Source organism: Zingiber officinale, chromosome 1B (assembly GCF_018446385.1).
Source record: "Zingiber officinale cultivar Zhangliang chromosome 1B, Zo_v1.1, whole genome shotgun sequence".
Lineage (NCBI taxonomy): Eukaryota > Viridiplantae > Streptophyta > Magnoliopsida > Zingiberales > Zingiberaceae > Zingiber > Zingiber officinale.
Window position 1 is genome coordinate 12,908,576 of NC_055986.1, and position 14,448 is coordinate 12,923,023.

Genomic DNA, 14,448 nt, shown 5'->3' on the forward strand with positions numbered 1-14,448 from the left:
CTTGTTCATATCCGTTCGCAGAACTGGGTGGAGCAGATTGCCATCAGCGATTGACTGGCCGAGCTGGAGGACGAGCTGAAAAAGCTCAAAGCCGCGGGAGAGAGCAGACAATCGACGACCGCTCTGGAGAAGGCCAAAAGGTTGCTGGAAGCCGACAAAGAAGTGAAGACCGCGACCACCCGGAAGCTTAAAGCCATCGAGGATATGGACCTGATGAAGGTGGAGAACCGGGGACTAGAGCAGCACGTTAAGGAGTTGGACGCCTCGCTGACTGCCGAACGGGAGGGCCGCTCCGCCGACCAGGCTAAAGTAGAGGGGGCTTTGAAGGACCTTCAAGATGCCCTTGACGCTTCCAAAGTTACTCTCAAAGAGTATCAAGATGGAGAGCCCGGCGGGGCGGAAGAAGCGTGCAAAGCATACGTCCGCTCGGACGAATTTGGCGAAAAGTTCAGCGACAAGCTGTCCCTAACTTTTGAAGAGGCGATCAAAGTGGCAGTGGACTACATGAAGACCAAGGGCCACATACCCGCCGAGCTGTCCGTCCTTTAATTTCGGTGATTCTGAATGAGGGTCTGTGAAGTCTCTTTCCAGTATCTACGATTTTCTGTATACTTGCCGCTCGGGGCAAGTGTTATAAATTTTGTCTGTCCGCCGCTTGGCGTGAATGAATTTCTTCCTTTGTTATTTGTTTGCCTACCCAGCGTCCAATTTCTAACTTTCGTCTCGGTCATAATTTTTTCGCGTCTAAGTACATTTTGTAAAGGAGCCGCCCGGCCATATGATGGCTTCCTTTTCGCTAGTACAGCCGGCCCGATCACAGCTCGACCCTTTCAACCAAGGACCACGCATAGAGCCATTCGTCCGACGACCTTATAGGCTCCGATTGCCCGTCTTTTAACATCGAATTTTATCCTTGGCACTCGACTACCTTCCGATCAGAAGGTTTATAGACGCCGATCCGTCTCTCGATTTTTAACGTCGGAGCTCGACGGTCTTCCGCTCGGAGGGTTTATAGACGCCGGCTCGTCTCTCGATTTTTAACGTCGGAGCTCGACGGTCTTCCGCTCGGAGGGTTTATAGACGCCGGCTCGTCTCTCGATTTTTAACGTCGGAGCTCGACGGTCTTCCGCTCGGCGGGTTCGTCTCTCGATTTTTAACGTCGGAGCTCGACGGTCTTCCGCTCGGAGGGTTTATAGACGCCGGCTCGTCTCTCGATTTTTAACGTCGGAGCTCGACGGTCTTCCGCTCGGAGGGTTTATAGACGCCGGCTCGTCTCTCGATTTTTAACGTCGGAGCTCGACGGTCTTTCGCTCGGAGGGTTTATAGACGCCGGCTCGTCTCTCGATTTTTAACGTCGGAGCTCGACGGTCTTCCGCTCGGAGGGTTTATAGACGCCGGCTCGTCTCTCGATATTTAACGTCGGAGCTCGACGGTCTTCCGCTCGGAGGGTTTATAGACGCCGGCTCGTCTCTCGATATTTAACGTCGGAGCTCGACAGTCGTTTATACTGCCGTTCGGCGAAGCTATTTGCCATCCTTTAATTATTTCTGCTTCCTGCATTACAAGGACATAGGCGACCAAAACATATATAAAATTACATCAGCGCACCTCTCACTCAGGTCGGTACGGCTGGAGATGATTTGCGCTTCATGGTTGATCCAAGTCCTAATCCATCTTCATCCGCTCGGCGGTGCTCCCCCTTGAATGCCGGTTGGATCATTGTCTCGGGGGAGGCGTCCGCTCGGGGATCATTGCCTTCGCTCGGGGATAATTGCCTCCGCTCGACCACTTGATGCTGACGTTGTTTGTTGCTTCAGCCGCTCGGCTTGCGCATTCTCTCTCTGTTGCTCCACGAGCTTAGCTGCTCTTGCCTTGATTAGAGCGTCGAGTTCCTTCGTGGAGAGCATCGCCGTGGGCGGTCGTCCAACCTCGTCCATTGCTTCCGATCGGATGCAGGAGCGTTCCCACAGACGGCGCCAAATTGATCCTGTCCAAATCGTTGAACCAACGGACGCTGGGCACGTGGCGCTCTCCTGGCAGCTGACGTAGATCCTCGGCCGGTCGGACGGCGCTCCGGCGGACCTGCACAGAAGTCGGGCCGGGAAGGGGTTCCCGGCGGCGACCCTCCGACGCTCAAGTCAGGCAAGCAAGCAGTGAAAGAAGTGGCCCCAAAGGTGTAGAACGCGTACCTCTGGCGAAGTATGAGGCTCTTTATATAGAGTGGTGAGAGAGCTCCTGCACGTCCACTGAGGCTCATACATGTCCGCAGCCCATACCTCGGTATGTGTCTGTCAGAAAGCTTACCTGACGCCATACTGCTACAGTCCAAGTATGTCCTCGATGGGACAACAGAACACCTCGTTGTCAGACTTGGAGTATGGCCTAGCCATAGGACTTGATAACTGTCATAAGATGTTCTTGTCCTTCTCTACTGACCATAGGCCGGGGCGTCCGGCAGGCCGGCTGGACGGGGAGTCCGTCCGACCTGCCGTTGATATCGATATGCTGGGGATATTTTCGGAAGGGTACTATGTAGGGACTGTTGGCAGTATGTCACCTTCTCTTAGGCCTTTCGCTCGGCTCCTTGCTACTGTTCCATTGAGCGTCGGAACCCCGACTTCTGTCGGGGCACCTTTTGCCCTCGGTTATTCACCGGTCGGCCGGCCGGGGCCGGCCGGGGCCGGTCGGGAGGTCGGCTCCTCCTTCTCCGATCGGCCCCTCCTTCTCCGATCGGCCCCTTGGCCTTTTGACTCCAGCGTGGCATTGACCCCTCAGAATGGGGGCCCCCTGTTCTAACCGCTGGATCAGTAATTATTAGAATAAATCAATTAATTAATTTTCTTTTATTAGGTTATTAATTCACCATATATGATATCTCTATATATATTGGATATTTTATAGACAAATTAATCAATGAGTTTATTTTATTATCTTTCTTTTTTTGTCAACAGTTTGTTTTATAATCAATAAATATATGAAAATTAATTTTTATTTTATTGGCGACTTAAATTATTAGGTTTTTTATATTTCTATGGAGAATCAAATTAGTGATACTAAACCATTATTCAAATAATATTTTAACAAGTTAGCAAGTAAATTCAACGTCAAAGATTTTTTGTTGAATTTGTTGGGAGGTAAAAGGAAATTATTCAATAAACCAAATCAAGATGTACAATAATTATTAGAATAAATCAATTAACTAATTTTCTTTTATTACTTTGTTAATTAACCAAACATGTAATATAATCCCCCTTGATATATATATATATATAGAAAAGCTACCTTGCGGCACGCTGCATGTGGTTTAGTGCGGCACGCATCAAAATTAGTGCTGGATCGATCCAATGATCGATCCAACGGGGCTGAATCGATCAGTGGATCGATTCAACCCCGCTTTGTCTTCTCGCGCCTGCTGGATCGATCCACTGATCGATCCAGCAGGGCTGAATCGATCAGTGTATCTATTCAGCCCCGCTTATTTTCTCGCGCTCGTCGTGCCAGTCGTGCCCCCCACCGTTTGCGGCCTTCGGTCGCCTGCCCCCGAACTTTACTATAATCGGAGGGGAAGGTGAACCCAAGGGGTTCCGGCATCCAGCGGGGCTGAAGCCCCTCTTCGTCTTCTCGCGCTTGCTGGATCGATCAATTGATCGATCCAGCGAGGCTAAAGCCCCGCTTCGTCTTCTCGCGCTTACTGGATCGATCAATTGATCGATCCAGCGAGGCTAAAGCCCCGCTTCGTCTTCTTGCGCATGCTGGATCGATCCAGCGGGGGTGAATCGATCAGTGGAACGATCCACCGCATCGATCCGCATGGATGTGTGCCGTAGGATAATATTTTCGTATATATAGCGGTGGATCAATCCACTGATCGATTCACCCCTGCTGGATCGATCTAGCAGGTGCGAGAAGACGAAGCGGGGCTTCAGCCTCGCTGGATCGATCCAACAGGCGCGAGAAGACGAAGCGGGGCATCAGCCCCGCTGGATGTAAAGTTCGGGGGCAGGCGGCCGGAGGCCGCTGACGGTGGGAGGGCACGACTGGCACGACGGGCATGAGAAAACAAGTAGGGATGAATCGATCCACTGATTGATTCAACCCTACTGGATCGATCCAGTAGGCGCGAGAAGACGAAGCGGGATTGAATCGATTCACTGATCGATTCAGCCCCGACCGACTGGATCGATTAGTGGATCGATCCAGCACTAATTTTGATGTGTGTCGCATTAAATCGCACGCAGCGTGTCGTAGGGTAGCTTTTCTCTCTCTCTCTCTATATATATATGCATAAATTAATCAAGAAATTTATTTTATTATCTCTTTTTTCTGGACTAGTTATCTTTACAAAAGGGACTTGCCTGGGAGCAGGCGTCATCGAGGAAGACACGTCCGAGCAAGAGGCATGTGGGGCTAACGGGAGAGTATAGGGAGGTGGCAGACCACCAAGAAGTGATAGAGGGGGCAGGGATGGATAAGGCAGAGAGGGAGCTGATGAAGTCGGCGACGATGGAACGCTGGGACAGAATCGGCCATAGAAGAGCAGGTTGAGGGTGTAGTTGCCCTTTAAGAGGACACCTTTGTGATAGTTGAGGACGAGGGGATACTGGGGAACGAGGAAGAGTATGCGGGGGTATTGTTGTGAAGGACTACAAAGAGAGGAGAGATGAGAGGAGGACCAGGGACAGGGGTGAAAACCAAGACGGAGAAGTACAGATCTTGATCGTGAATAACAGAGGAAGCAACCATGGGCACGTATTTAATAAATAGGAGATTAAGTAGCTAATAAATATGTTACTATGCTCGTGGAGAATAAAGTAGCCATGGGCTCGTATTTGAGTGATTAAACTTGAGTAGCCAACTGTATATGCATATACGTATATGAAAGGAAGGCTAAATTGTACTCTAAATTACGTCCCTTCCTTGGTCGTCAACCATGCATGACCATGAGCCATGGGGGGCAGATCTTCTGGACCCAAAATCCCTAGTCCCCTCCTGGACCACATATCCCATATAAAAGTCCCTCACGTGCAAAGCGCGTGCACACACCAACTCATAAAAAAACAAACCCTAGCCTCGTGATTTCCTTCCTTCTCCGGCGTCGCCTCCGCAGCCAAATCCCTCGTCGCCTACGACCTCCCTTCGAAGCCACCGCCCTCCAGTGCCACCTCCACACAAAGGCCCTACCCTCTCGATGACCAGCGCTGCCTCCCTCCTGACGACCTCCAGCGCCACCCTCCCCCCAACGTCGGGGACCTCCAGCGCCACCCTTGTTGCCTGCGACCTCCCGTCCTCCACCTCCTGCCGACCTCCAGCGCCGCCTCCTGTTTTGTTTCCAGCAAACCTATTTAGGTATTCTCCAACGACCTCCATCCTTGGCACAGTGTGGAAGCAAGTTAATTTAGGTATTCTCCAGAAAGCCTGAATTTTGTACGCTTTGAACATTAGGAAAACAAGTTAATTTAGGTATTTTCCTGAAATATTTGCTATTTTGTTTGGTTGGAGTCTTTTAAATGGACACTATTTTTTCCATGCCAATTAAAAATAGTACCTTCCCTCCCTACTTCTACTTGAGAAACCCAATACCGGCGAGCCGCTCTGGATTTACCGGTTCTTAATAGAGTATGTGGTTAGCTCAGCATTGGTAAGACAGAATGCCCCTGAGCAACAACCTATATGTTTTCTAAGTCATATATTATAAGATACAGAATTCTGCTACACCAGTCTCGAAAAATTAGCCTCCGCATTGGTACTCGCTGCTCGGAGACTTCATTCAAACTTTCTCTTACATCCAATTGTGGTGATGACCAACAGTGCACTAGGAAGAGTTCTCCTTAACCAAGAAGTGTCCGGACGACTGATCAAATGGACCACTGAGTTGAGCGAATTCGACATTCAGTATCAACCCCGAACGATGATCAAAGCCCAGACCTTAGCTGATTTTATTACCGAGGTTCAAAACATCGAGCCAGAATATGCGACATGGAAAATATATGTAGATGGTTCATCTACTTGCCAAGGTAGCGGGATCGGTGTTCTCTTGATCTCGCCACGGGAAGACATGATGCAGTTGTCCGTGTGGCTGGATTATCATTCTACAAATAATCAAGCCGAGAATGAAGCCTTGATAGCGGGATTACAGGCGGCTCGGCATGTAGGAGCCATAAGAGTCCTCATCCACTCAGATTCTCAGTCGAGCGGCGGCTATAAAACCCGAGCCTACGATAAATAAAATCAATCGACGGCTATACAAGTTGAGAATACAGCTGATAAGAAGTTAAGCTGCGGCTAGAAGCAGCAGTTTTGCGCTAAAATATGGTCGTTCGGTCAGGTTGAAGTGATCACTTGATATCTCAGCGACCAGTTACATTGACGATCGGGATGGCGGGGAATCATACTCAGAACATTGTCGCAAATGCTAAGTGGTACATAGCCCCACTTGAGCCGAACGATGATGCATTCATTAACACTTGCAAAATTTGACAGAAAGAAGAAGCGTCGGACGAACGTTCATTCATTAATACTCAGAAAATTTTATACATAACATCTAGAGAGAGTACAAAATGAGACCTGCGAAGTAGAGAGGGGAGGTCACTCGAGATAATCTAGCATGTCGTCTGGCAGCGACTCGGTCAATTTCTCCCGATTAATGATCTTGTTAGTAATTGTGGTAGGGAGATAGACACTGACCTTTAGCTGGTTGAGGGTCTCATCTATGCTAAAATTGAAAAGACGGAGCGTTCGATCAGTGAGCTGGTCGTTGAAGGGGTTAGACCGGAGATAGTCATGCTTGAAGACTTCAAATCGACGAGGCTCTACATCTTGATAAATTTGGAAGGTCGATCGGGATGCCTCCAACTCTGTCCTCAGAGAGGCTAGCTCGTCATCCTTGGCAGTGAGCTAGACCTACACCGTAGCTTGCTCAGTCGATCGGCTCTCCCGCTTGGCACTCAGGGCTACCTCAGCCTCCTTCAAATTCTGAGCCAAGACCCAAGCCTCTTTGTTCTTAATATCCAAGTCCTCAATGACTTGGAGCTTTCGGGTGTTGGCGGAATTGATCTTCACCTCAAAGGAGCTGACCTGCTTATTGAGCCTCTCACGTTGCGATGCCTGCTCGACGCTCCTACTCCTCTCCACTTGTAGCAGCTCGAAGTTCTTCTACAGAATGGCCTTTAACTGAGCCGCCTCAGTGGTCAACTGTTTAAATTGAGCATGAGAGGCCTCAGAGACGCCACTCGGGGCGCAAAGTTGCTGGATCTCGTGTTCGAGAAAAGTTAGCCTTTGGCAAATGGTCAGACTCTCGACCCAAAACTATAGTGACAATAAGTTAGTAAGTGTCAAGCAGGAATTTCCAAGTAAATCTAAAAGCAATATATATACCCCAATGGCCATCTGAGTATGACTATCTGTAAGCTCCCTTAGGGAGATGACCACCGCGCGGGCCTTAGCATCGTCCCACACCTGTGCCAGCAACCCTTGTATCCGAATTTGATGCTCGGGGGAACGAGCCTCGACCTCGTCTGGGTGGCGCCACTCATCAGTGGGCAAGTAGATAATGGCCGTTATATGCCTCTAGCCGCTCGGACCAGAGGGCTCAGAAGTCACTTTGCCCGTGGACTTGGGCATCGGGGATTGCCGAATGATGGATACTTGTGCTGCCGGCGAGGAGTGTGGTGGCATGTATGTGATTGACGGTGCACAGATGTTCCTGACGACAGCTCGGATAGCGAAGGTATCCGATCGAATGATAGAGAAGTATGAAGGGCGACGGCTCCTTGCTTGGAAAGGGCGGGCGATGACGTCTCATCCTGCTCACAGGAAGGGCGCGAACTGGTATGAAAGGGGGTGTGCAAGGCGGAAGTGGCTGAGCTAGAGGAAGCTTCCCCGTGGTGCCTCTTGCATCGTATCAAAGGTTCGTCGGAGATAGCCGACTCTGAGGGCACCGCGATCGGCAACATGGTAGGCCGTTTGGGAGGCAGGTCAATTGTAGTAGTCCCAACTCCACTAGCTGCTGCTTGACTCGCTCCACCCTCGCTGGCCAACGTGTGCCCCTCTAGCCTAGCTGAGCAAATCGTCGGAGTGGGTGAACGACTGTAGGTCACTACTCTCCAGCTCGACCACACCCGTAGCATTGATTTCGGCGTCTGCAAGCCTGCTCTTGCCGCACAGACATGCCCTTAACATGATTTGGGCTGCATAAAGGAAGAAAAATCAGTTAGATTCAAAGATCAGGAGAAGAAAGAGCATACCTAGGCTGGACGGCAGCCGCGTGCGGATCGAGCTCAGTCTAAACACATATAGGACACCCTCTAACAGCAGCCAGTGGATGTGAAACTTCTAACCGACCAAACTGGAGGCTGCTTGGAGATAGTCCAATCAGCTTCAGTATCTCGCGAGCGATTGAGGCTGCATCACTTCCATTTGCTAGTCAAATGGGAAAGCGAACGAAAAAATAGTGCTCTCTCACTTATTGGAGGAAGACATGTTATCAAAAAAGAAGATGCCGACTCGGGCTTAGAACAAAAAAGTCCCCGACTTGGACAATTTAGGATAATAAAAGTAATGGAAGGCCCGATGCACTAAAGGGATTCCGTGCAGACGAAATAACACGACAACCCCGCACAATAACCTAAACGAGTTCAGCACTAATTGATGTAGGGAGATGTGGAAATATTTATAGATGATAGAAAAGAAAGAATGAAAGGAAAATCGATGACTGACACAAAATTGGTTCTTAAATAAGGGCAGGAAGCTGACTGGAGGCTCATGGGGCCGATCATAGGCGGAGGGAATGACTATTTGATAGTCAGAGGTGAAATGGTAGGTAGATTTCATTTGGTCTATCTCGTCCCTATTAAATTTGGACTTGGTGGAAGTGTACCAAAGCCCAGGGACGAACACAGGAGGTTGCGAAGAATCAACCATCGAAAACAAAGAAATCGAGAAGAAGGAACGCACAGATTCAACAAAGGAAAGAAAGAAAAACCTTACTGAGAAAGGTCATCAGCGAAGATGAGGAGGAGAAGCGTCACAGAGCGTGCTAAAAAACGAAAACAAAAGCGCAAGGCAATATGAAGGAGACGGCGAGCAAATGAGGGTTTATAAACCTCGCGGGCGATCGTTCTGAGCCGTCTGATCATGGTTTGCGCAAAATCAGGATAAGATCTGGCCGTAGAATTTGAAAAGGTGTCTGTCACATCATCTGAGGATATCTACCTGTCACCTCGAGCGTGCAACGGTAGTGAGTGGGGCACGTGGCAACCAGCTACGGGAAAGCATTAATGGGACTTAATTAGCAAGCATGGGTAGCGTGCTCGGCCATAATAATCAAATATTTCCACGGTCTTTTAGAAATTGAGATGACATCAACCACTATCATTGGGCGCTCATTCGAGAAAGTGTAGAAAAATTAGCTAAGCGTTGTCGTCAACCATCCCGATCGACACAGATACTTGACTATGATATAGTTGAGTAGCCGATCCACCACCAACCTTATGAGGTATGATCCAAGCGGCAGCTACACACCCAGGTCAGCAAAATGAAGCCGAATGCGGAAGATTATGTGATCCGATTAGGAGCTTTAAAACATAGAAGGTCCGATCGAACGTGGAGGTTACTAAAGACGCTACTTTCCAGTCAGTTGGACTTGCAGTCATCTTTGACTAGACTTGAGGGGAAGACTTGTGATATGGCGATAATGGGGGGCTAACTAAGTGCAGGTCAAAGGACGGAGATAGCGATCGACATGGAAGTCAAAGTCAAGGAGGTCAACGCCAGAGAACCAATGAGCTCACCAAAGGGGGGCCGGGCGGAGCTCTCCTACAGTGGTCGATCGGGCATGAACCGCCCGACCGACAAAGGGCTGGTCCAAATAGAACATCCGTATAGCCAAGATCATCATGCGCTCATCATAGAGCAGAGGAACGTTGGGACGACCGAAGCGTTAGTCCGGTCGGGCAGAAACAAGCTACCGAGTCGAGTCACACAAGGAAGAGCAGCCGAGTCTGATCGAGCTGAGGAGTTCCCAGCCGAGTGGCTATCCCGCCCGGCCGATCAGAGGGATCATTGATGTATCTCTTAATATCCTTCTGAGAGATAGTGCCGCTGACATAAGGCATGGTCAACAGGTAGATCATACGACAGAAGCTTCTACTATCTTGTCCAGGATATGTATATCCTGTTAAGGTATGATGTCAAGAGACACTTTCTTGACAAGTCCTTTCATAGGACAAATTGGAGAGCATGCCCATGTCTCGAGGAGCGTGCACATCGCCCACTGGAGCACTATAACCGACGGAGGTACACGTTATTCAGTATTCACGCCTTTGTTTGCTGTTGCTCCGTTTCCTTCCAACTTTCCAGTGACTGACTTGAACGTAGAGAGCCAACGCCGAGGATCCCTTTCCCGGTCCGACACTGACGTTTCTTGTATTGCAAATCATAGTGAATTCTATATCCAATCAACATAGTAGTCACATCCTAAACTAACAATCTTCATAATTTTCGGACAGGATCATCACATATGCTAAGGAATGCCGTCAAAACAACTGTTCTTTTGCCAGATTTGATATCGCATAGCAAAAATTAGCTTGATACAATTTAAACAGATTATTAGCAACAAAGAAGAGCCAGATTATTAGCAACAAAGAAGAGCTTGCAGTGTTTTGCTTGGCTTTCTCTCCTTAGAAAGATTCAGGACAGCAAGCTAATTCCTCGATCTCTAATTGATCAAGCAACACGATCACGGTTCTTTAATTCAATTTATTTCATTGTTATATCCTCAACGGCCTTCTCCAAATTCCTCCACGAGCTTCCACCGGGTGTGGCAGCCTTTACTGCTCTCTCCTTCCACTCCAGCACCTTCCTCCTCATCTCCTTCCCCTTCTGCCCTCCCATCAACTCCTTGATCAACATCTCTACCTCCTCCCTCTTCACCTCCTCCCCAATCTCCATCCCGATGCCCCATTCCGAACAGATGTACTTGCAATTCGGTTGTTGATCTCCGAAGAAAGGCCAACAGATCATGGGAACTCCTGCGCCTATGCTTTCCAACGTCGAATTCCATCCGCAGTGCGTCAAGAAACCACCGACGGCGGCATGGCAGAGCACCTTCTCCTGCGGGCACCAACTCGTGACGAAACTCCGGTTATTAGTCTCATCTTCAAAACCCGGCGGCAGAACCGCCCGGTCGCCCACCATAATGTCGGGTCTCAGCACCCAAAGGAAGTGATAGCCGCTGCTCGCCATCCCCCAAGCAAACTCGTTAAGCTGCTCACTCGTTAACACGGCGAGGCTGCCGAAGTTGACATAAAGCACGGAGCCAGGCTCCTTCTCATCCAGCCACTCAATGCAGCTCGCATCCTCACTCCACAGATTCGCTCCGCCATCAGCTGATGTAAGAAAATTAGGATCGGGGATGTGCTGGCAGAGCAAGGACACGGGGCCGATATCGTACACTGGCGGCAGCACCGACGACATGGCATTCAGGACGGGGCCGTCGAGGTCGTGGAAAGTGTTGAACAAGACTGCCGAGGCATGGAGCGACGCTTGTGCTTCATCCTTGGTGTGGTTTAGCAGAGCGTCGTTCGGGTTAGTAGTCTGCAAGGGTTTGGGCAAGTCTTTCAAACGCATATTTGGCATTCCCGGAATCCAATCTATTACGGCTTCGAGGAATCCATTTGTAAAATCTTCTTCGCCTATTCAAAAACCAGATCATACAATTAATCCAACGATTCGAAAAACTGAAATAAAAGAAAACTAATTAAAGACGTGCTTACTTTTTAAAGGGATGATCCCTCTCTGCATCAGTTCCTTGAAGTAGAAGAAGCCCCAGAAACCGCAGGCACTCACCGAGCAGAAGAAAATATTGGGGATGGCCAGTTCGTCGGTGACAGCAAGGGTGAAGCTGGTGAAGGCGTCGGAGATCACGCAGGTGACACGCGGTCCGCCGGAGCTCGGGTCGTCGAGGGCGTTTATGAGGTCGCGCAGAGGAGCGGCAGAGTGGCGTTTGATGGAGAGGCAGAGCGCAACAAGGTCTTGGTTCTTGTCAGTGTCATCATCGGAGGGCGAGAGGCCGTCAGGGATGGAAGCGAAGCGGAAATCCGAAAGGCCGGCGAGGGAGGCGGGGCCGCGGCTGCGAAGGATGCGGCGGTGGTTGAAGTCGGTGTTGACGAAGGTGATGTGGAAGCCCATGAAGTGGAGGGCTTCGGCGAGGTTGAGCATGGCGTTGATGTGGCCTTGGGCCGGGAAGGGGACGCAGACTGCATGGGGCTTGGCTTTTGCCATGGAGGAAGAGAAGTACCTCGTCGATTTTTTTTCCCCTCAACCTCTGCAGATGGGATTGCTACTATTCACAAGGAGTTGACTTTAAATTGAATCAAATTCATTTTCATCTCTCTTTACTTGTGCTTATTCACAATAAATCTGATCCTTATCTCTGAGAAGCATAAAACGAGATATCATGATGTTTGGCTCATAGCTTCCCTTGATGAAAATACTAGAAAGCGTGCACTCTGTAACCGCCGCCATAATTGACCAAAACGATGTTTGTGGCTCGATCTTTTCCTCCAAAGAGTTGCTTAGTTTGACATTAGACCGATCGAGTGTGCAGTTGTGTCTGCCATGAAAGTGATGAACATCAGTTTCATCAAAATATCTTTAGCCGAATTCCACACTGGCCAAAGGCTGTGATTGTATTCTGATACGGTGTGCGAGTGACTCTATATTAATAATATAGGATCAATGGTCAATGTGACAGTTAAAATTAAGATAAATATAATTGAATCAGTCATTTTTATTGGGACTCAGCTCCCTAACGTTAAGGCATTCAATAAAAAGCCAGTTGTTTCAATCATCGGTTGGATTTTTAGGGTACAATTCTCCTACTTTTACAGTACAACTCATAATATATAGTTGGTCGAATTTATGGGGCTCAACTCTCTATTTTCCAGTGTCGAGTTTCTTAGCATATAATTAGTCTGCCCAAAATATCAGTCGGACCTCTCTTAGCATATAGCGAATTAACCCTAGAGTTGGTCGAACATACGGGATGGGCTCCGTTCCTCACTCAAGGGCAAGGTCTCTATCATACGACCAATCAATCCAAAATGCTGATTGGACCTATGGGGCTAAGCTCCCACTTCTCATATGTCAATCTCTCATCATATAGCCGGTCGACAACAAGGTCGGTCGGGCTATCTCCAGGAGACAACATTGTCAGATAATCACAATAACCTATCAGAGAATTACAATTATTTGTCAGAAAATATTCTGTTACGATAACATATGCATGCAATGGAACTTTCCTCTGGGGATGGTCGTGCATCTTCCATTACCTGACGTTACTTGACATATTCTTAGCCGCCTCATTATTGCTGAAGTTATGAAAGACAGTTCATATACATGTAATGGAGCCTTCTTTGAAGGGTGACCATACATCTTACATTACTCAATATATTTTAATACCAGACATTCTCTGGCACCTCATCATTACATAGGTTCTAAGGGTTAGTGTAAAATGGAGGTTATCTCCGTTGGCCAGGTAACTTTAACTAGAATCTTTTACACACACGCACGCATCTATGCTATTATTCATCTCATTCTCTATTTTTTGCCACTGTTCTAACTTGAGTGTCGGAATGTCTGCGCTAGGAACCCCCTCTCTGATTCTCGCTCTAACGTTTCCCTTTGCTCTTTCTAGTGTGTGTAGAGAGGAGCAATCAAAGTCATTTTCTTCCACTCAAAATCTTCACATGGTCAACATCAGAGTCATCTATCCAACATGCCATCTCGCCTGATTTTAGACATGATCAAATTTGGCGCCGTATGTGGGAATCACGTCTAAATCTGAAATACGGAGATAGAAGAAATTAGATGATTTACCACACTTATCCTATCACAATAAGATTTAGAGTTATTGATAGCAACTTGAGCGTAGAAGTTAGTACAACAATAGCAACAACAAGCAGCTACCGGGGGTCCTTTACTAAATGATCGACTGCATCAATAACATGCCCTCACACTGAGTGAGGGACTCGAGTGGAAGGCTTGACAGGGTTCCAGCCAGTTCCTTCTCCACCAATAGTTGGCTTCATGCAAGTGCCTGCACAACCAATCAACCTTCTACCTGTGCCTCCATCCCCAGTCACGTACCAACAGGTATTTTCCGCACGCCTTTTGAGGATATAGGTCGAGCGAAGAGGCCCCAAGAATCCTCTTCTAGAGATGTCGCCATTCGAGATCCATGTAAGGGAAAATCTTAGGTCCCTAGTGGCTCTGCCGAACATATCAACATGGCATTCTCTCAAGAAATACCAGAGGATGAGCTATCGAACCACTTCTTGTTAGGACCGTGATGTCCGCTAGAGGGGGGGGTGAATAGCATTTCGTCGCACTTGTCGGTTGCTTCGTCTTGATAATGTACAGCAGAAATAAACACAAGACACACACAACGCT

At 48.5% G+C, this 14,448-nt stretch overlaps 1 protein-coding gene across 1 annotated transcript; it reads right to left on the bottom strand.

The window, feature by feature from the left end:
- Positions 1-10,534: 10,534 nt before the first annotated feature.
- Positions 10,535-12,430, bottom strand: LOC122051183 (7-deoxyloganetin glucosyltransferase-like). The gene is made up of 2 exons (XM_042612170.1): positions 11,772-12,430; positions 10,535-11,690 (listed from the first exon to the last, which is right to left on the bottom strand). The coding sequence occupies exons 1-2, from the start codon at positions 12,277-12,279 to the stop codon at positions 10,756-10,758; spliced, it is 1,443 nt and encodes a 480-aa protein (XP_042468104.1). The 5' UTR covers positions 12,280-12,430; the 3' UTR covers positions 10,535-10,755.
- Positions 12,431-14,448: the final 2,018 nt, after the last annotated feature.

Excerpts from the sequence above, each read along its gene's own strand:
- LOC122051183 (XM_042612170.1), bottom strand. The coding sequence starts at position 12,279 with ATGGCAAAAGCCAAGCCCCATGCAGTCTGCGTCCCCTTCCCGGCCCAA. Across the intron at positions 11,691-11,771 it reads AGGGATCATCCCTTTAAAAA|GCGAAGAAGATTTTACAAAT; the intron begins GTAAGCACGTCT and ends GTTTTTGAATAG.